Source organism: Periplaneta americana, chromosome 11 (assembly GCF_040183065.1).
Source record: "Periplaneta americana isolate PAMFEO1 chromosome 11, P.americana_PAMFEO1_priV1, whole genome shotgun sequence".
Taxonomy (NCBI): domain Eukaryota; kingdom Metazoa; phylum Arthropoda; class Insecta; order Blattodea; family Blattidae; genus Periplaneta; species Periplaneta americana.
Genome location: NC_091127.1, coordinates 16,894,517 through 16,917,923, shown reverse-complemented (window position 1 = coordinate 16,917,923; position 23,407 = coordinate 16,894,517). Strand labels below are relative to the sequence as shown.

The following is a 23,407-nucleotide window of genomic DNA, read 5'->3' as shown; positions in this document are numbered from 1 at the left end:
TAAGATATACAGGGACATCATTTTATTTTTACTTCAATTTTTATTGTATCTGAGTTTTTGAATGTACTTCACTCCCACCCCTTCTACTAATGAAGTTCAACCATCCTCCACACAGATCCAAGACCGCATATAGTCATAGTAGCCATACGGTCATAGTAAACAGTACGTTCCAAAAATATGTTCGCGTTTTACAGTGACGAAAGGGCTTTCAATATTGAATCATTTTCACATAGGTTGGCCTACTGTCGTCCACTTGCCTACGTCGCATCCCGGTTTCCCCCACCTGCTTCTATTCGCCTCTCTGTAAAGACTAGTGGCTGGGCTGTCCTAGCTCTTTTCTAAGAATATTAATTTTTGTTAGGAATTGGACGTCTACGTAATATTATATTGTATTGTATTGTATTTATTAACATTCCATGGTATTCATACATGCTTACAGCTAGAATATGGAACAAGTCAAAAAACTTAATACTATTACAAAATCTTAATTTATAGTCACAGTCTAGATTAAATATATACAGACGAAATTTACAATATACTCGTAGTCTACTAGTACAACACATAGTTTTAGTATCAATTTCATGAAGTGTTATTGAATGTCATGAATTCACCTACAGAATAGAAGGAGTGAGAAATTAGGTACTTCTTTAATTTGGCCCTAAATAATTTTATGTTTTGAGTTTCATTTTTTATATCGATAGGGAGGCTATTAAAAATTTTTAATGCCATATAACGCACTCCTTTTTGATAGCACGATAGACTTGGCGATGGAGTATGAAAGTCATTTTTTTGACGTGTATTTATGCTATGAACTGTTGAATTAGTTACAAAGTTTTCACGATTACATACGAGGAAGACTATTAATGAAAATATATACTGACAAGCCATGGGCATTATTTGTAGTTTTTTTAAAATAGTCCTACACGATTCCCTAGATTTGGCACCTACTCTTATTCTAATTACTCTTTTTTGTAATAGAAGTATATTGTTACTATCTGTAGAATTTCCCCAGAATATTATTCCAAAACTCATTCCATACAACTGCTTAAAATAACTTAAATAAAAGGGCCTAGATAAGTAATTAACTGTCACGTGATTCCCCCCCCCCCTCTTTCTACGATCCTGCGACATAACCATTTGGACAGACAGTAGATAGCATGTCTGAGTAATTGTATCTTTTCGGATCGGACAGAAGTGAAGATTGAATTTACAATACGTAAGGTACAGAATTATTTCAACATGAGTTACTAGTACGAAGGACGAAACTGGTAATTGGAATTAGGTACAATAGTCTATAGTGCGATAATATGCACATTAGACCTGAAGCCTGTATTGAAATGAACGGCCACCATTTTAAAAAATGTGTTTAAATATCCATATTATGATTATTTTTCAATTTAATTTCATTCTATATAGTGTAAGCTAATGTGCTGTAGACAGTATAATATACACTGCATAATGAATACGTCCACATGGACAGCTCAGTTCGTGAGTAAAAACACTCATTGTTAATACTGTACTGTATTTTGATTAAACAGAAACCCAATGAAAATTATCAAACACAAAAGCATGATATTTCCTAGTAAATGGATTGGAAAAATCATATTAAAGAAATTACCCCCAAACTAAATTCAGCTTGTTTTGCTATTAGATCTATGCAAAAGATAGTAAATATCAATACCTTAAAAACAATATACTTTGAATACTTCCACTCGGTAATGAGTTTTGGAATAATATTCTGGGGAAATTCCACAGATAGTAACAATATATTTCTATTACAAAAAAGAGTAATTAGAATAATAGTAGGTGCCAAATCTAGGGAATCGTGTAGGACTATTTTCAAAAAACTACAAATAATGCCCATGGCTTGTCAGTATATCTTTTCATTAATAGTCTTCCTCGTATGTAATCGTGAAAACTTTGTAACTAATTCAACAGTTCATAGCATAAATACACGTCAAAAAAATGACTTTCATACTCCATCGCCAAGTCTATCGTGCTATCAAAAAGGAGTGCGTTATATGGCAGTAAAAATTTTTAATAGCCTCCCTATCGATATAAAAAATGAAACTCAAAACATAAAATTATTTAGGTCCAAATTAAAGAAGTACCTAATTTCTCACACCTTCTTTTCTGTAGGTGAATTCATGGCATTCAATAACACTTCATGAAATTGATACTAAAACTATGTGTTGTACTAGTAGACTACGAGTATATTGTAAATCTCGTCTGTATATATTTCATCTAGACTGTGACTATAAATTAAGATTTTATAATAGTATTAAGTTTTTTGACTTGTTCCATATTCTAGCTGTAAGCAAGTATGAATACCATGGAATGTTAATAAATACAATACAATACAACTACTTTTCTTCCCTCCTATAGGCCTACCTAGTAAAGAGATTTGTTTGTAGGCTATATTACGCCAGTATCATCGAACTCCAGTCGTGGAAGGGGGTAGTAAACTGTGTTTTCAGTTCTCAGCAAAGTATAGCCAGGTTAATATTAGAAATGTTAGTAAAAATAAAATTATGTCTCTGTATAATGATAACGAAAAAGTATATGCAAATTTTTTGTTTGCATTAATTCGATCTACAATCGACAACAGCGCTGCGTCATACGATTGATGTTCTCCTAAAGTTATGGAGCTATGCGACTTGCCTGTAAATGTTGAAGATGAGTAGTGCAGGCAGCAGGGCCACGGCAGTGACGGCGTAGGCGGCCACGCTGAGGTGCAGGCGTCGCTCCAGGATGCCGTGCACACTGCAGGATGTGTAGTCAGTCCACTGCACGCTAGCGTTTTGCGGGTGCCCGCGCCAATGACCGTCCTGTTCACACCATTTGGTCACCGACACTGTAAAAATAAATAAATAAACAAACAGAAAAAATTAATGTTGTCCCCCAGTTTAACCACCCTGTAGCACTTTCTCTATCGGTCTATGATCTATGGCAGTGGTTGTCAAACTTACTAGTACGGCAGAACATGGTTTCATATACAGAAGAATTCCTCTTAATCGGCACCAAACGGACCAAGCTAGTTTCGGATACGAGATTTTGCTGGAAAATTGAATAAATACCGTTATATACAAAAAAAAAAGTTCGGATTTCATGGAGACAAATGTTGGAAACTGCATCCATGTGAAGCTTATTTCTCTATCATGTGTTTATAACTGAATAAACATAAAACTGTGTGGATTTTCCTTATTAAAACACAAAATACAAATACACTGATTCTAGGTTAGAATATTCACTGAAAATTAAAGTTCATGAGCACTTTCTAATGTGGCAACACTGACGGTACGAACATAACTAAATAAACATAAAAACTGTGTGGATTTTCCTTATTAAAACACATCACACAATACAAATAATACACTAATGTTTGGTTGGAACATTAATTGAAAATGGAAGTTCGTGCGAATTTCTAATGTGGCAACAATGACAATCCGAACATAACTGAATAAACATAAAAACTGTGTGGATTTTCCTTATTAAACACATCACACAATACAAATAATACACTAATGTTTGGTTGGAACATTAATTGAAAATGGAAGTTCGTGCGAATTTCTAATGTGGAAACAATGACAATCCGAACATAACTAAATAAACATAAAAACTGTGTGGATTTTCCTTATTAAAACACATCACACAATACAAAAAATACACTAATGTTAGGTTTGAACATTCATTGAAAATGAAAGTTCGTGTGAATTTCTAATGTGGCAACAATGACAATCCGAACATAACTAAATGAACATAAAAACTGTGTGGATTTTCTTTATTATAAAACATAACACAACACAAAAATACCCACTAATTATTCTAGGTTCGAATATTCACTAAAAACTAAAGTTCGTGCGAACTTCTTGATATGGCAAAACTGAAGACCCAGACAGTGGCAATGTAGCAGATTTAAACTTTTTTTTTTGGCCCAGTCAAAAGTGCCGTTATTTTGGTACCGGTATTGCCGGTTATTTGGGTGCCGGTTACGAGGGATTCTACTGTATCAGTATTTCCGCGAACCCCTTCAAAGTTGTCAGTGGAATGATGGGTAGGTTAGATTTTGAGGTTAATATTAAGTGAATAAGAGTAGTGATATTTCTGTTACATTTCCAAAATTGAATCTATATTAACTGTATATTAACAAAACGTATATAACATAATACTGTCCTGAAAAAAAATATATAACCTTCATCAATATGTTAGAGCTGAGTTGATATTAAAAATAATAAAGTAAAACAATACTCTGATTTCAATACATTCTTTGTCTAATATTCTTGTACAGAAAAAGAAATCAAGTTTCCCTACTTCAGTGAGAATGACAGAATAGTACATTATGCAACGAGCCTATAATGATAGTAATTAAGAAAGCGAGTATGGATGTTTATGAAACGAGCGCAAGCGAGTTTCATAATTTTCATACGAGCTTCTTAATTACCATTGTAGGCGAGTTTCATACGACTTTTTATGCTCGACCATATTTCTAACTTGAAATTACCGGTATTCAGATGTATACATTTTATTTGTATCTGACAAGATCGGAAGTGACCTTGTTCTAGGTCGTGAATTGTGAGATGTGCGCAGACGCGAAAGTATTGATTTTTTCCGAGGAACAATAATGTCATTGACCTTGATGTATAATCCCGTTAAACTTGATAGTATTATAATATTATAACCTTGATTATTGAATTCGACATTGAAAAACGAGATGACAAATTGAATTTATTTGAATATTATTTACAATTAACGCTAATTATTATAGTAACAGAACATAACCTTCTGCGACAGTATTGGATTTCAGCCTCCGTGACTTTTCGCTAATTCTCTTTCGATTGCATATCCGAGAATAATCGATACTTGCGGTTTTATAACGGTACAAAGCTGACTTCTCATTGGCTGAACACATGTAAGCTGAGTTATCATTGGCTGAAAACCTGTACTTTAATGAGTAGGTGTGCTTTAATGACATGCATTAAAGGACTGCTACCAGGTGTATAATTAGTACATTTCGGCATGGTCGAGCATAAATGTTTTTTTTTTGTGATTAAAACATCTTCATATTTAGGATCAACGTTAGCCATCTTTAATATCAAGTCTGCCGCCTCATTTGGCCTACTCGGGTTTTTAAGAGTTTTGATATATTAAAGAGCAGAAAGTGCCTGCTCACACAATTAAGTCGTGTAAACAGAATTAAATGTTTCAACGCTCTATCTGAGCATTCTTTTTGTTTCGCATGAACTTTCAGCCAAAAATAAAAAAGCTGACAAATGTTTTTTTTTTTCCGAAAAGTATCATTACAGTCTAGTATATAGGCCTACCATCAGGAAGCTTGAGTTGTTGAGGGTACTAGGAACAATAGATTGTGCCGGTACTATTTCGCATTGTCTGTGTTGAGGCGATAGTAGCGATCCTAGTGGTTAGCAACTATCTATGGATGCATATTCCCTACGTATTGAGCTTCGTGAGTGTATATACTAGACTGTGGTATCACAGAATAACTCAACAAACTGATCTTCCTTTTTTCAGTGAGATTGTGAGTCTCCATACTGATAAAGCGAATTTTCATCAATATATTGTTAGAATTAGGAACCGGAAAAAAATCTCTGAGTTCATCTTCGTCCATAATATTATGAGTCGCGGACCCCCAGAATGAGCTTCAGGGACCACCGGGGGTCCGCGGACCCCACTTTGAGAATCACTTTTTTTTTTTAATATATAATACAAATAGTCTGAATATTCTGTGATGCCTATTAGTTTATATTATTCACATACTGTATAGGATGGAAGACTGTTAACAAATTTCTCTACACCATAATATGTAAGTGCCAAAAGAAAACTGTGTTGTTAAAATGTACAAAAACCCTTAAGAATTCCTTGATGATGCAAACCTTTAGTTTTTGTAGAGATATAAGTACCTAATTTATTTTGTTCGACGAGAGTCAAGAAGTTACATATTTCAAATGAGAAATAACACAGAACTTACGTCTTTTGTGCAAAATAACACCGAAATGAAGCAAATTTTAAACCGAAATTTAAGATTTTTATTCGCCGTTAAATGGGACCCCTACTCATAACACTATAATTACTAGGGCTAGGATTTTGATGACCTATAAATCATGAAAAAAGTCCTAAAAACAATGCTTTTATGACCTAAAAATCTTTCAAAAATGCCCTTAAAAATGCCCTAAAAATTGATCTTACATAATTGGCTTAGTAGGAAAAGCGGTTTTGTACTAAATATTTGGACTAGTAATTAAATTAAATTTTACATCATTTTTTTTCTAAGTAGTACACTTTAATTAATTATTTTACCTGATGTAGTTTCCATGTATGATCGTTCACCTCTGCTTCGGCTTGTGGACGTGAGGTCAGCAGTCAGCTGGTCGGTCTTGGCCCTTCATGGGCTGTAGCGCCATGGATTTACTTTACTTTTAGTTTTCATATAGTCTACCACAAGGCCACTATTATCCGGAATTAGCAGTTATAGAGGGGTATATATTGAAGGGGTGGTTGGACTGATCCATTACGTGGGGTGTACTATGTTAAAATGGCAATATTTGTGTAGAAAAACGATTAAAGTATTATACAAAATAATGGGTATTAATGGACAAAATATGCAAAGAAAATATCAAAGGAAATAAACATTATTTTACATTAATAATGGGGATTTATGGCCAAAATTAAGTGAAAATGCCTAAAAAAATGACAGAATAAAACAAAAGATGCTCTTATGAGTTGAAACAGGCAAAAAATAAAAAAAAAATGCCCTAACAAATATGTCTTAAAACACTCAGTTTATCACCAAAGCTCGGAACTTGGGGACTTGTGTCTTTGAACGTGGCTAAGCTACCGGACTTCAATGTCAACAAACTCCCGCTTCCAGCACAGAGGTACTGTCAGGTCTGCTATAAAGGTGGTTCCTGGCCGGAACAACATATTGATAATATTATGGTAGCTTGAAACACGCAATTTTAAAGAATATATATATATAAACATGCAAAATATATCAAATTTACAGTTCTGCTCTGTACATTTTATTACAGTATATGACTACATGGATTCGAAGATTTTCGAACCCATAACTTCTTCGTCTGTTAGTTAAACATGATTTGAAACGAAAGAAACTTATTTCCACGTCACATGAAGTGACGGGAGCGAACTTAAAATACTGAATGTTTTCACTGTCACTGTTTCCTGTTCGATTTTCAGCAGTTGCTAGCTGATCTCGTATCTGAGAAAGATAAGTATTCTAAATTTTTCTCGAAAATAGTTTTCAATTTCTATGTCACTACTAGGGAAGGTTCCACTACGACTTGATCCATGGCTATGGACAAATTTTCCACCGATTTAAGAGACTGCAATGTCTTTCAATTAATGCCCGTTTCCAGTCTTTAGTTTGTGTGTGGCACAACTTACAAAATATAAACTCTTCATTCGAAGAAAATAATGTATCTCCTCAGAATTCCTCCACGAAATTCTGTACCTAAAATTTAAGAAATATATTTTCAAACTTATATAATACCCATTCGAATACCACGTATTTTCTCGTTCCTCTAACAGACCGTTTACCTGTAATTCTCTGAATGTCATTTGCTTCGACATGACACAGTTTATTCGTTCGTCTTTTTGCCATTCGATGTGACCACTTTCTTAGTAAACACGACTGTCCCTGAGCACTTGCAGGGTGAGCTTTGTTTACGTTGTACCTGTAACCTTACTCATGCACACGACACACAAGTCCCCAAGTTCCGAGCTTTGTTTATCACATAAGATATAAATACTAAAGCGGCTCGGCTTCTGGCTTACTAGGAAAAAGATGCAATTTCATCTAAATCCTAGCCCTAATAATTACCCTCCGCCGTATCTTCTCCTAAGCCTACTGGTACTCACGCTCGCAGTTGTGTTCGGTGCCGAAGCGGATGTAGGTGGGGCATGGTCGCTGCCAGCTGGCGTGAGGCGCTGTATCTGGCCAGCACAACCACCCATCCCAGTTGCTGGGGCACCAGTCACTGCCTGCAACACGGAAACCAGCACAGGGTGACCAGCGAATAAGGAGTAATAAGAATGGGCACTGGGCGAGCTTCGCGGCTCTGTTTTTTTGTGCGCATGCGCTAAGTTAGAGTTTGGTTCCACTTTCAAACGCTAGAGGTCAGTATAGTCGAGCACCAGCGAATGGTGGAATAACAAATTCCTATTCGCTGGCAAGTTTGCTAAAAATATTTCTGCTGTCGATTGCTGGTGCGATATGAGCGCCAACTCTAGGGAAAAGAGGCAGAACCTCACGCTGTTGCCGGTACAGCTGGTTTGAAGGTCATTGAAATAAATCACTTCTACATTAGAGGTACTAGCACTAATACACAATGTTCATACTACTTATAATTCCCTATACTCTGGGATAACCAGTTCCTTCGAAATGTCTCAGTTCATTGAACAAAATGAACCAAAACTAAACAATGAACAAAAAGATATTTACACTCAAGTTGTAAAGTAGCGTCAACTCCAAATCAGGAAAAATGTTCGTCATGAAGGCACCCGGAGCTACGGGGAAAAAGTTTCTGATTAATTTAATACTGAGCAAAACCTGATGGCAATATTGCTGGAACTGTCCTCATATTTAAATCTTAAATATTTAAATTAAATTAAATTAATATTTAATATAAAACGCTATGTGACTCCCTGACTCTGTAGTGTCGGTGGTGTGATTGGAGACGGGGAGCATGCTGGGAAAGGGAGCATACGTCATCTGCGCGAGACAGTCACGCCCGCTGGTTTCTGCGCACTGATCTTTGTTTGTTGGATGCCTATATAGCAGTAACATAGTATGTAGCAAACCGACAACACAGCAGCGTTCCTCCGCGTGGAAGCATGAGCAAATGACAGAAAATACTACATTCTGATTGGTTCAGAAGGCTACAGCACAGCGTTCAATTTGTTTCATAGAAAGGATTGCCAATCCAAGTAACAACTCTGTAGTGCTCGGGAAAAGTGACACAAGTCAGTTTCCACAAACCTTTTTTGATAATTTATTGACAACTTACGGAACATCTGCTCGCTTGGAAAAAATATGTAAGTATTTCTCCCATTATAATAATTCATACAGAAAAAAATCAAATCGACATAAACCAGCGTAAGTTGTCAATAAATTATCAAAAAAGGTTTGTGGAAACTGACTTATGTCACTTTTCCCAGGCACTGCAGAACTGTCAAGTGCAAAGTTATAACCAAAGCTCGGAACTTGGGGACTTGTGTCTTTGAACGTGGCTAAGCGACCGGACTTCAATGTCAACAAACTCCCGCTTCCAGCACGGAGGTACTGTCAGGTCTGCTATAAAAGTGGTTCCTGGCTGGAACAACATAATGATAATATTATGATAGGTTGAAACATCTAATTTTATAGCATATATATAAATAAACATGCAAAATACATCAAATTTACAGTTCTGCTCTGTACATTTCATTACAGTGTATGATTACATGCATTCGAAGATTTTCGAATCCATAAATTCTTCGTCTGTTAGTTAAACATGATTTGAAACGAAGGAAACTTATTTCCACGTCACATGAAGTGACGGGAGCAAACTTTAATTTTTTTATTTTATTCATTTTAACTAGCTACCTAGCGAGTACAAATTGCATTTATAAAATAAAAATGTTTCTAGCCACTACCGTAAGAGTCAGGCTCGTGTACGGTGTGGTCTTAGTGAATAATATGACATAAAATTTACAAGGACAGTTTACTAAATACAGTAATTAACTTAATTCAAACCAATAAGTACAACACAAGAGCAAGAATAAAGAAGAAAGGGAAAACGAGAGAAAAATACACATTTAATATAAATTGACAATCCGACAGAAGCCAGTGATATTCGATAAAAACAAGAATATAGTCGATAGAAATAAAAGGTAAAAAAGTACATTTGTTACTATTATATATCATGGATAATTTTACAAAATTCTTTTTTAAAAGTTTGAATTTTAAAAAATTTCAAATTTGAAAAATGGTTTGAAATTTTATTATAAAGTCTTGGGCCTAAATAAAATACTGAATATTTCACTGTCACTGTTTCCTGTTCGATTTTCAGCAGATCTCGTATCTGAGAAAGATAAGTATATCCTAAATTTTTCTCGCAAATAGTTTTCAATTAGTGTATGACTACTAGGGAAGGTCCCTCTACGACTTGATCCATGGCTATGGACAAATTCTCCATCAATTTAAAGGACTGCAATGTCTTTCAATGAATGCCCGTTTCCAGCTCTAGTTTATGTGTGGTACAACTTACAAGATATAAACTCTGCATTAGAAGAAAATAATGTATCTCCTCAGAATTCCTCCACGAAATTCTGTACCTAAAATTTAAGAAATGCATTTTCAAACTTCCATAACACCCATTCGAATAACACGTATTTTCTATTTCCTCAAACAGACCGTTTACCTGTAATTCTCTTAATGTCATTGGCTTCGACGTGACACGGTTTATTCTTTCGTCTTCTTGCCATTCGATGTGACCACTTTCTTAGTACAAACGACTGTCCCTGAGCACTTGCAGCGTGAGCTTTGTGTACGTTATGCCTGTAACCTTACTCAAGCACACGACACACAAGTCCCCAAGATCCGAGCTTTGGTTATAACGACCTAGGTATAGGACTGACCTTAAATTTGCCAATGAAGTCTATTGTAACGTTTGTTAGCTGAAATCTATCATGTTACCTAGTCAATAAATGTAGCTAATGTTAGATTTTAACGCGAGCGGAGCCACGGGCACTGCTAGTCTAACATAAGATAATTCCTTACCGTTGTTGGTGAGATTGCTGTGAGCCAGCATCTCCTGGCAGCAGTCAGCGGCGCTGACGCAGCACTGTCTCCACTTCCGCGCTGCAACGTCGCTCACGAACGTCTTGATCAAGGGGTTTGCCGCCGTTATGTTCGCCTCCACCTGCACAACAATCGGTCATTAGTGTGTGACGATAATACAGGAGTTGAAAGTTGGGTCTTCAAAATGCCTAGCCTACATGCTTTCCATATTAACTGTCAAAATACAGAACAATAAATTATTGCTTCTATACATGGTAGAAAAGCATGGGCGAATGCTAGTCACGAAAGTTAGGCTTGCTCTTTTATTCATAGGGGAAGATGGGAGGATATAATAATTCATAATTAATAAAAATAATCAGACCCGCATAAATAATTTATTTTATAATTATGAAATCATAATGAGTCATGGATCATATTCGCTTATCAGATGTAGAAGTTCGATATAATATTTATAATAAACGTGCCCAACAAAACAGTTTATTTAGTTTTTTCGACCCTGCCAACCAATGCATATTGTTGTATTGAGCACATATTCTCTATAATGTCTGTCTTCTTTTGAATAGTCCTTCGGGAAAATGGATTTAATAATAAGGTTTCAATGACACACAATTCCGAACTCATTGCAATACTTCAAATTAATGTTTAAGAATTAATAATACATGCAGAAGCTAACACATGCATTCCGCTCATACAATTACATTGCACTCGCAAATCACAGCACATTCCCGCTGTCAATACTGCTCTGTGTAACGTTAAATAGTCGTTGGTGTAGCTCTCGGACCAGAGCTTCGAACAACACATAACAGAAGCATGTACGGCTAGGACGGACCAAGGAGGAAGGCACTTGCGCGCGCATCATATTCTCGCTGTTTCTACGTCTTTCCTGTAGCTCCAAGAAACGAGCAAGCGTTGCGATACTTGCGGTGTGCAACCTGCGGATGGTATTACGCCTATACAGTATTCCAAAAAGCAAAATAAATTTTAATGTTCGTAATCCAATTTTGAGAAATACACATTCTACGAAAATATTGGGCTTGCGCAGCAAGCATAGCATGCCCTGAGAAATCGCCCCTGCAGAAAAGCAATTCTTACATCCTTACTACTTATCAGTCGTTACCGACTCTCTGATTGCATGACAAAGTATCAGAAAACAATATAAATGAAAGCTAAGTTATTTGTGCAACTTTGTAAAGCAAAGTAACAAGGGTGCACAGGTACTTAAGAGATGGTTTAAAGAAAGGATTGCTCTTCGTTTAGAATAGGACGTCACAGCTCCGAAAAAATCGCTGTGATACATAATAGCGATTTTGTCACAGTGTTATTTTTGTGTTCGAGTGATTCTTGGTGATTATGGGGCTCCGCTTCCTATCTGTAAATTTCCAAGTCGTCTAGAATTCAATATCAACACTAGTGATTGCAGCGGCGTGTGTACTGAAAACAAAACACTTTCTGAGCTGTTATTGCAATATGTGGGCGCGTGTGTTTGTCAAAAAATGTTTACGAATGATTAAGTGAATCAATGGGGGGAAAATAACTGGCCACCTTACCCCATTATCTCCTGGCCTAGTTGCCTCATGAGCGGTACCTTCTTGGTATCACTTATGAGGTTCAGACCTGTCTTTGGACAGCTGATTAAACAACAAGTGAATCATTCGTGGAATAATATATTTATAGAGTACATAGCTGCAGTATCAAAGAGTTGTCGGCGTTAACCTTTTGCCTTTTGAGTGGAATGGAAATTAATTAGATCCCAATTATGTTGTCCTTCAAGTTAATTTGCAATTGTGTGTATTCTGGAGCTGTCAAATCCTATGTATATCAGTAGCCAACGCTATAAAAATTAAAAATTAAATTATGGTTTATTTAACGACGCTCGCAACTGCAGAGATTATATCAGCGTCGCCGGTGTGCCGGAATTTTGTCCCGCAGGAGTTCTTTTACATGCCAGTAAATCTACTGACATGTGCCTATCGTATTTCAATCAATCAAACTCCTGTATCTCCTCATGAGGAGCATAGGGCATTCACAAAGTGCCTCCATCGGACCCTATTTGTAGCCAACTTCTTCACTTCGCTCCATGTTTTCCCCTCCCTAGCAATTTCCTCCAAAATTGTTATTCCAACAACCCATTATAAAATTCTTCTTAAAATTAAAATTAACATCATCATTAAAACTTTGGTTAAAAGCATTTGTTGTTAACGTAGGTTGCCTATCGTATTTAAACACACTTAAATGTCATCGATCTGAATCGGGATCGAACCCGCAACCTCGAGCACGCAAGGCCAGAGCATTATGAATCACATATCGGTCGGAGATGGCGATTTCTAGTAGCTGTGATTTTGGAACTAAAGTCACAGTCGGAACTTATCACAGTGACAAAATCACTGGTCTTCAAATCACACCTCACTACTAATTATAATATGTTAGTTTACATTAGATGACGTTACATTCAAAGTTTCGGTCAAACTAATGGAATAGTTAGGCAAAAAAAAAAGATAAAATTAATGAGATAAATGTTTAATTGGTTATTTAACGACGCTTTATCAACTGTGCAGTTAACTATCATTAAAAAAATTGGTTATAGCAGGATAGTATTTTGGCGAGATGCCTCCGAGGATTCGCTATAGGATTTGGGAAGAATCCACAGTCATAATAGGCCTATCAATATAAGCGGGATTCGAACCCAAGCCCGAGAACAGCCTGGAGAAGTAATTCCCAAACTTTTAAAGGTGCGAGATTTTTGTTTTTGTTTGTATTTGTGAATTATCTCGTGACCAACCTCAGTTCTTATATGCCCCCCACCCCCAGCGTGTCGTGACCCATACTTTGGGAACCACTGGCCTGAAGCATGACTGTTCCCTAACGTTAAATTTTAGCGGCTAAACCATGGCGGTAGCCCTGTACGATAGTTATTCTGAATTTCAGATAAGAAAAATACTGAGGTAAACACTTTATGCAAAATTTATTACGCCGCTTTGATGCGTGAAGTGATTTGTTATCTTATTGCAGCGCGTGGACTGCCCACGTGCGTTCGGTACAGTCTGTTAATATGGAAATTAGGAAATTAGTTTCAGTTACTATGAAGACAGACATTGAATTCTATGAAGTAAGGTCCCTGAGCCAAATAACGCCATGTATACCTTTAACGCCACCCTATTAAAATTTGTTAACGACAAGTTTTCGGTAGTGCACTACTGTAGCCTGCATTCGCTTGCAATCTAGTGATGAAATGAGTTACTAGCTGTCCGCTGACATTTACGAGTGACATTATATTCCATCATTTTCCTGTTGTGTGTTGATAGTGAATGGCTGTTCTTATATTAGGTAAGAGGCAATATTTTATTTTGTGTGTTGAGCAAATAATAACTATATTAAACTATATATTTTCGTGATCCTTAAACATTCTTCTATGTATAGAAAGTATTTGCTATCTATAAAATTTGAAAATGTTAGAGAAACAGGCATGTCATGTTATCAAGTACTCAGTGGCGTTAAAGGTCTACAGACAAAATTTTAGGTTATGTTAGTACTAAGGCTGACAGTACAGCATCAGTGTGAAAACATCAGGAAAATCACTAAGCTTTCAACTTACAAATGTTCAGAATGTGCAGTGATGATATTGGTTCAGTTGCTTATCGAACTCTTAATTTTTTTTTTAATTTTACATAACTTAATTTTTTTGTTTTACTTATTGGAAAACATTCATATTAAACTAAGGTAAATGCTTTTGTTTTTAATTAATTTTCTACTGTGTCACATTGTCTCTTTTTTTTAAAGTAAGCAGTCACTGGAAAACATATTTTCCTAATCCATCTGGTGTTTCAGTTTCAGATCAAGAATCTTTCATTAGTATTGAGTGATTTTGTATCTTTTATTAACAGAAACTCAAATTTAGTCGCTTAGTTCTATTTGTGTTGCTTAGGAAAAATAATTCATTAACAATTATAAGTGTATAGGTTACTAGAAAATAGGTGGCGCTAATTGGACAACCTGTTCCTAATAACGCCAGTTTACAAAGTTTTCCTATTTGAGTTCTAATTCTTGTTCGGTATATAATATATCCATTTTCATTGTGCTATTTTGTAAAGATAAGATTAGTTTCTATTTCATAATTTTCGTGTTTGTACATAACTTATTTCCAGAGCAAAAGTGACTGAAGTCTTAAGGTGGCGTTATTTGGTACGTGTACCTTAATGCATTTTTATAATACCGGTACCTTGTTAATGATTAGTCCGATTTTTCCACACAAGAATGATATGGAGGTAAATAAACATTTGATAATTTTACAAAAATTTGTATTACGCAATCATTTTAATGCTGGTGCCTGTGCAGAGTCCACCTCGTTACAGCACAGACTGCGATCCCTACAGTCACAACCAGTGTTGCCAACACATAAATCAGTGATGTCAACTGATGCCCATAGGAGCAAGCGCGCGCTTTAGAGCCCAGGAGAGCCTGAGCGCTTTACAGCGGAAAGGAAAGAGACAGACGAAAGAGGTAGTATATGCCGCTTGGTCTAGCTATATACAGGGATGGCCAGCAATGATTCAATGAATAAAGGAAAGAGAACTTATTAAAACTGTATCCATGTTAATTTTTAGATTTGCCTGAGAAGTAAAGTGCATTGTAAGAATGTAAGTTTTAATTTTAATGCACATTTTTCACGAGTTTGCTTTTTTATTCAAAAGAAATATTTTCTCAACTTTTTTACAGAAAAGTGAAATTTTCAGATATGTTCGTTTAGTAGCCTTACAGGTACTAAAACAATTTTTTCGTAAATCTAATATATCGTAAACACGTATTACTGAAGATAGTGTATTAAAATGTTTGAAAATATTCGCATGAAAAATGTTCGTAAGGAAATAAATTAACAAAGCAACTACTGTTACATCACAAACAAAAGATATATGCCTATGTGTTGGTAAAACGTCAGCTCTATAGCTTCAGCAGATTTCGAGATAATTTAATATTCTGATAACAGAAAGTTGCGCACCAATATCACCTAAAAGCATAATGCGGTAAGAATTTTATTATGCAATATTAGTTACAGTTAAAACACATACCTAGGCAACTTTGCTTTGTACTATAATATTGTTTTGATTACTTTTATAAGGCTAAAGCTACCATCAATATCAATTTCAACTTATCATGTCATATTCAGTGTCTTTCTTTGGGATAACACTTTCTTTATGAATGATGTGTTTAATTCACTTAGTACAGTATAGTTGTAATGTTAATAATGTTATGTTTTATTTAACGACGCTCGCAACTGCAGAGGTTATATCAGCGTCGCCGGATGTGCCGGAATTTTGTCCCGCAGGAGTTCTTTTACATGCCAGTAAATCTACTGACATGAGCATGTCGCATTTAAGCACACTTAAATGCCATCGACCTGGCCCGGGATCGAACCCGCAACCTTGGGCATAGAAGGCCAGCGCTATACCAAAGTATAGTTGTAGTTATTATGGAATTTGTGTGAATATTCCTTCTTTATTCTTTTGGCTATGTCATTAACGTTTAAAACACAACTGCAATATTAGGCTAAGAAATAGGCCTTAGTACTTTTGTTTTACAGACAATATAGAAAATAACAAACAGAAAGAAACCATATAAAAATAACGACATAAAATTTCACGTTCCGTTTGAAGTTTGTGCACCACTGTTTTCTTAATCCAACAGGCTGCTTATTCCTCCTAGCATACCTAGCGCTTAATGCTCGCGCACGACGTTAAGGTCAGAAAAATGCGCTTGCTTTGACATCACTGACATCAATTGTCAGTATAACACCTGGAAATCCGTCAGAATCCGTCAAAATTAAAAAAAAAAAAATGAGACAATAATTCGTCAACATCTAACTTGATTGCGAGGAAATCTGAAACGGGATTCTTAAACATAGTACGGAACAGGCAGGGCTGTTCAAATAAAAAGTAAAATCTCCCAAAAATTAAACAATTAAAAATGACAGCAACTAAAAATGTCGAAAGACGATGTAAATCGTAATTTCCGCCAGAAAATCAGTCACCCGTCAAAGCCATTTTTTTCCCGTCCGCTACGTTGAAATCCTGTCAGTTTTGACGGAATTTCCGTCCAGTTGGCAACACTGGTCACAAGTGTTTCTGTTTATTACGTTCAGTATAATAATGTTTACATGCTTGGGTACGTACAGGAGAGATAACTTTGTAGAGTTACGGAAGAGCGAGATAAATCTCGGCATTACATGCGAAATGGTATAGGTTATGTTAGGTTGTGAGGCAGGTTCTAGTTTCATGGAATGCAACAGTACCGCCTAAAGGAAGCCTGTCTACTTTAGACAGTTAATATTAATTTTGTGAGAATAGATTTATGATAACTCTTATCTACATTCTGAACGTATCACGAATCTAGGTTCATAATTTTTAACATACTTCACTTCCGTCTAAATTATCGGTAACGATCAACATCTCGATAAGGAACTGCGAACTAATTTATAGTGCATATGTCAACACCAGCCAATAGAAAAACACCCGTGATTTGCTACGATGGTGGTAAATCTCACGTTTTTTCCATCTCAGTATTTTTATTATCTGGAATTCAGAGTAGGTTAGCAATGATATGAAAATCGATTAATAGCATTGTTGTTCAGGTTAGGTTAGTTCGTTTTGGACATTAGATTGCCGATCACACTAGTTTAATCAAGCAGTTAATAATAATAATCCGTGGCGCTACAGCCCGTAAAGGGCCTAGACCGACCAGCCGGCTGCTGGCCTCACGCCCACATGCCGAACAGAGGTGGACGATCATCCAACCAGAATGGAGGTATCGTGTGGTTAGCACGATGATGCCCCCAGCCGTTATAGCTGGCATTCGCAACCGGATTTCGCTACTTATCGTAGCTCCCCAAGTGCATCACGATGCTGGGTGGGCACCAGTCCCATACACTGGCCGAAATTTCATGAGAAAATTTCTTCCCCCACGAGGACTCGAACCAGCGCGCATTCCGTAACGTGAGTCCTAGGCAGGATGCCTTAGACCACGACGTCACGGCGCGGGACAATCAAGCAGTTAAGTTGTTTATAAATTAGGTTGCATTAGATCATGTAGGAATTTCACTTCTATTATTAAATTAAACGTTAAATTAGATTAATGATCTGATTAGAATATGATGATTAGATAAGAGTTATTTTTTACGTCGCTGTATCAACATCTCAGGTTATTTAGCGTCTGAATGAAATGAAGGTGATAATGCCGGTGAAATGAGTCCGGGGTCCAGCACCGAAAGTTACCCAGCATTTGCTCGTATTGGGTTGAGGGAAAACCCCGGAAAAATCCTCAACCAGGTAACTAGTCCCGAAGTCCCGATCGGGATTCGAACCCGGGCCATCTGGTTTCGCGGCCAGACGCGCTGACCGTTATTCCACAGGTGTGGACTTATTGCATCTTGTACAATAATGAAAATTGGTATATGTAAAACACTGTCCGTCTGCTATGTGAAAAAAAATATTTTTACGATTTAAAAAAATTATTTATATATAATTATATTTTTTTCAAAATTGAAAATGTGCCGTTCACTGTGCAGTGAAGAAGCGTTTCCCTCATAGTCATAAACTTGTTAACTTTTAAATCTTCTCTTTTATTTTATTGCTGAAGCTCATGTTTACAATATCATGCTCTTTCAACTACATTCCTTAATAAATAATATATTTTTTTTTATTTTGTGTTAGAAGAAAATATTGATATTTGACCATTTTGTAAAATGACTATTTTTTATCAGATAATCTATCAAAGATAGAGAAATGATTTTGCATCATAATGTAGATGTGACATGCATTAATACACACAAGAAATGTAATCACATAATGTTGGATAGTTTTTGAGGTATGTGGGAAACGCTTCATCATTGTTCAGTGAACTGAATTTTGAAAAAAAAAAAAAAAAAAAAAATGTAAACAATTTTTTTAAATCGTAAAAATATATATATATATTTTTTTTCATATAACAGAAGGACAGTATATTACACATACTAATTTTCATTATTATACAAGATACAGTAATGGAGGAAAAAATGTTGCAACATTTCCAAAATTTTTCTGCTGTAAAGGCTGGTTCGCAATAAACCGGAAACAAGAATCGGAATGAAAACGAAAACGGTAAAATTGTTAAAATGTGTACATTTAAATGTGAGCATTCACAATTAACAAAAAGCTTGCCGGAGCCCGGGATCGGGAACGGAGAGTTGGCCAAGTTTCAACCTTGGCGTTCACGTTTCCGATCACAGCCCACTAGATTCATTCTATAGCCATCTAAAAGCTATTTTGTCGTCAGATATTTTGCAGCAAGAAGACCGTGACATAACGTATCCATTATTTTGTTCTGTGCTGTGCATCATGGAGCAAGTTTTATTTGACAAGATTCTAATTTTGAGTGTTGAGGAAAATCCTCACGTTTACGATAAGCAGCGCGCCTCGTATAAAGATGAGAAAATGAAGGAGAATACATGGCTTTCAATAGCTGCATCTTTGAACACCGATCGGAAGCGAATCATATTTTATTACTGTATTGGTTGTATTACACACTACATATTCACGCTTCAATTCAATAACTACTGTTATGTTCATTTTTGTTCTATTAAAAATGTTTCTTCTCTCATTATTTTACGTTATGGTAGACTTAAGATAGATTGTGATAATAAAGATGCATGGGCATATTTATAGTACCGTACCTAATGAAATGTTTCAGTTGAAATTTCGAAGTTGGTTAACCTGTGTTGATGTTGGCTGCCTTGTACTCATGAGAGAACGCCATTGGTCAATTATACACAAATAACACCAGAATGCGTAATATCGACTTTACATATCGTTATTGACATGCATATCGATATGCATAGTCGTCTACGTTCTCGGTTTATTGTGAATCAAAAATTGTAATATTCACGTCCTTTGCTTCTCATTTTCATTCTGGTTCTCGTACCCGGTTTATTGTGAACCAGCTTTAAGCTGTACCTAACCCCTTAAGCTAGTTTAAAAATTGGAGTGATTAGATTAGATTAAAATTTCTCCTACATTACATTGCATTAGATCAGATAGAAATTCCAGCCAGCTAATAAATTAGATTAGGTTGGTGCTTCGATTTGAATAACAGAATGGTCAGATTAGGTTGCATATCAAGTCATGTTAAGATTAGATCAATACTTTGCACAGTTCAGTAGTTTCGATGAGGACAGATAAGTTAAGGTTAGGTTTTTCGTAGTAGGTTAGGGTAAGGTTGGATTGGGTATTTATGTTAGCTTAGGTTAGGTTATGATGAAGAATGGACAGAACAGGGAAAAATTCCCTCCGGCACCGGGACTCGAACCCAGGTTTTCAGCTCAACGTGCTGACGCTTTATCCACTAAGCTACACCGGATTCCAGTTCCGATGCCGGATCGAATCCCCTCAGTTTAAGTTCTACCTCTCAGTTTTCCCTCTGGTGTTCTACCCTCATGTACTGTGTCACAGAATATGTGACAGTGGCACAATGTCCAACGCACTACGTACAGAGGTGCACTCATTACGAGTGACTAAGTGGCCGGGATCCGACGGGATGAACGCCGTCTTGAATCACTAAGTGATTACTTACGCATATCATATTATTGTGATGTGCCGAAGTACATATGATATTTCCGTGCAGGAATTCTGCGTTATCATATGATGAAGGGTGGGTAGAGCGGAGAAAAATTCTTTCCGGCACCGGGACTCGAACCCGGCTTTATCCGCTAATCCACACCAGATTCCAGTTCCGATGTTGAATCGAATTCTGAAGTGATTCAAGACGGCGCTCATCCCGTCGGATCCCGGCCACTTAGTCACTCGTAATGAGTGCACCTCTGTACATAGTGTATTGGACATTGTGCTACTGTCACATATTCTGTGACACAGTACATGAGGGCAGGCCACCAAAGGGAAAACTGAGATGTAGAACTTAAACTGAGGGGATTCGATCCGCCATCGGAACTGGAGTCTGGTGTGGCTTACAAGCAAACGTTCTGATGGGGCAGATAAAAAAGTTAAAATTTTTTCTTCCACCATGTTAATAATGTCAAAAGAAGTGCTTATACAAATTTTGGGCACTCGACCACAATTACGAGGGCCGTAAAAAATTAAGTTTGCCAGGGGCCGTTAACAGAAAAAAACACAATTCCATTGGACAAATTTATTCGAACAGACACAGCAGTTGTTGAGCTATATTTAAACATATTTTTCATCGGAATTGAGACATTTCTCATCGACAGAGAGAGGTGCAGACGCAGTCAAACGCTGGTTCCGATCTGAGGCGGTTGACTTTTACGACACAACAGTAGTATACGTTACAAGAGCGGTATGTTGACGTTTTCATGTTCGAGGAAAAGATTGAAAAAGCGAAACGTAGTTGAGCTTTTTTAATTTCCGAGAACATTAAAACAAACATACCGCTTTTGTATCGTACATTATTTTGTGCGAAGATCGTTTATTACATACCTGAAAGACGAATTTCTAATTAGTTGCAATGAAATCTCCATGTTGGTTTCTGTTTAATGACGCCAACTTCGGAACACCAAAATATCTTTCTTCAACATTGTTGCTGTAAAATGTTTTCTGTGTTTACTATACTCCAGCAGGCCGTGATATACGTCTGTCTTTTTTTTCCCCCCAGTCTATAAATGCGAACTTAAAACAAACGGTAAGATTATGTAATGATTTATTTTTCATGTTAATATTTTAACAATGTTATTTATATAACATATTGCAGTAATAACATCGGCATCTGGAATCTTGTTGATGTTTTCACGGCTTCCTTAATGTTACTTGTATCAGAAATGCAATAAGTTTCGTGGAGTAGTAGACTTTACTTAATTTTTGCAAATATTTAAAAACAATAATTAACATTGCAATTTAGGTGAAATTGCAGTGGTAAGTTTCCAATTTATAATTATGACTATGTTAAACGTCTCTAAAAATAATATGTTAAAAGCCTAAAGCAGTAAAATGAATGTCGCGCTTAAGCGGTAAGAAGAGGGAAATTGTTATGTGTGTTACGTTGGGAATACTGAATGTGGTATTTCACACTTACCGCGTATTGGTTCAGTGCGGGAAACAAGCAAATACGCACGATCTCGCACAAAAATTAATCCAATGGTATGACAAATATCTCAATTGCAGTGGGGGATATGTAGACAAATAGCGCAACAATTGCTGTATCTGTTTCAATAAATATTTCCATGCAATTGTACTTTTTCCTATACTTTTTCCCAGGGAAAATCACTTTCTGGACGGCCTCGTAATTGCTGTCGAGTGACCAAAATTTGTATAAGCACTTCTTTTGACATTATTAACGTGGTGGAAGTCCATCAGAATGTTTACTTGTTAGTGGATAAAGCGTCAGCACGTAGAGCTGAAAACCCGAGTTCGAGTCCCGGTACCAGAGAGAATTTTTCTCTGTTCTATCCGTCCTTCATCATGTGATAACGCAGAATTCTTGCACGGAAATATCACTTGTATTTCGGTACATCGTAATAATTAGGTTAGGTTAGGTTAGGTTAGGTTAGGTTAGGTTAGGTTAGGTTAGGTCAGATGTTGCATTAGGTTTGATCATGCTGGAGGTTAGTGTTTCATCAGTATTTTAGGTTATGTTACAAGACTGGATTGCAGTTCCAAGCGTCCAAGTTACCTCTTTCTGTGGAGCGACTCACCGCGACGTTGCCGATGGCGAACAGCATGGAGCCCACAGGCCTTGCCCTCATGCCGGGACGGAAGTTGGACTCGTGCATCAGATTGTAGCAGAGAGCACACGTGACTTTCTGGAACTCCGGCTCCGGCAGCCTCCTGTCTTTCCACCGACACAACGCAGGCGCACTGCTATTCTGCGAGACAACGCCTGCCAGCAGCGCCGCGGCGACCAGCACCAGCATCACTGTAACCAAGGAGACGGCTTTCATTTTTTCCCCCCTTCCTTTATTTCTTAATTTTTGTTTTACATAAATTTCTCTCTTTTTCTTTTTATTCTTTCCTTTTACCTCCTCTTTCTTTTCGTCCATCTTTTCTTATTATTTACTTTCTTGTTCTTTACATCTTTATGAAGGTAAACGTGTGAATTAGAAATGAGGTAGTAGAACACGTGGACAGCTTCAAAGAATTGGGGTATACTATAAGCCATGCCTTCGGAGAGGGAGGGCTGTGTTTACCGCTCGCCGAAACGGAGAGGAAGATACGTCAGAATGACATAGACTTGCTATAGGTAGAGGAGAGGGAAACGACCACTCAGCTATCTAGTGGAGTGCCGTTTGTAGGCCTATTCTCAGTAACTGTTTCACGTTGCTTACCTACTGCTACAGTACAGTATGGAGGAATCTAAAAGACGGAACATAACATTTAACATTTAACGATTTACAGCTCGAACTTATTGATCTTCAATGTGACCTAAGGGCTAAAGATCGTTTGAATAATACTACTAGCCTGGTTGAGTTTTACAAGACTAAACATTAGCAATAATATCCACGACTACACAGGCTGGCTGTAAAAATGATTGCTATGTTTGGCTCAACATTTATATTTGTGAGCAACTGTTTTCTATAATCAACTTTAATAAAGGCAGACATCG

At 36.7% G+C, this 23,407-nt stretch overlaps 1 protein-coding gene across 6 annotated transcripts in view; it reads right to left on the bottom strand.

The window, feature by feature from the left end:
- Nucleotides 1-23,407, bottom strand: part of LOC138708851 (calcitonin gene-related peptide type 1 receptor-like) — a 687,365-nt gene that overhangs the window by 22,482 nt on the left and 641,476 nt on the right. For 4 of the 6 annotated variants that reach the window (XM_069839099.1, XM_069839098.1, XM_069839102.1 and 1 more), the window contains 4 exons: nt 22,500-22,720; nt 10,796-10,937; nt 7,894-8,016; nt 2,658-2,854 (listed from right to left, as the gene is read on the bottom strand). In XM_069839099.1, coding sequence (XP_069695200.1) covers nt 2,658-2,854; nt 7,894-8,016; nt 10,796-10,937; nt 22,500-22,718 — 681 coding nt within the window. In that variant the 5' untranslated portion in view covers nt 22,719-22,720. The remainder of the gene's footprint in view (nt 1-2,657; nt 2,855-7,893; nt 8,017-10,795; nt 10,938-22,499; nt 22,721-23,407) is intronic. The other 2 variants (XM_069839100.1, XM_069839103.1) reach the window with 2 other exon arrangements.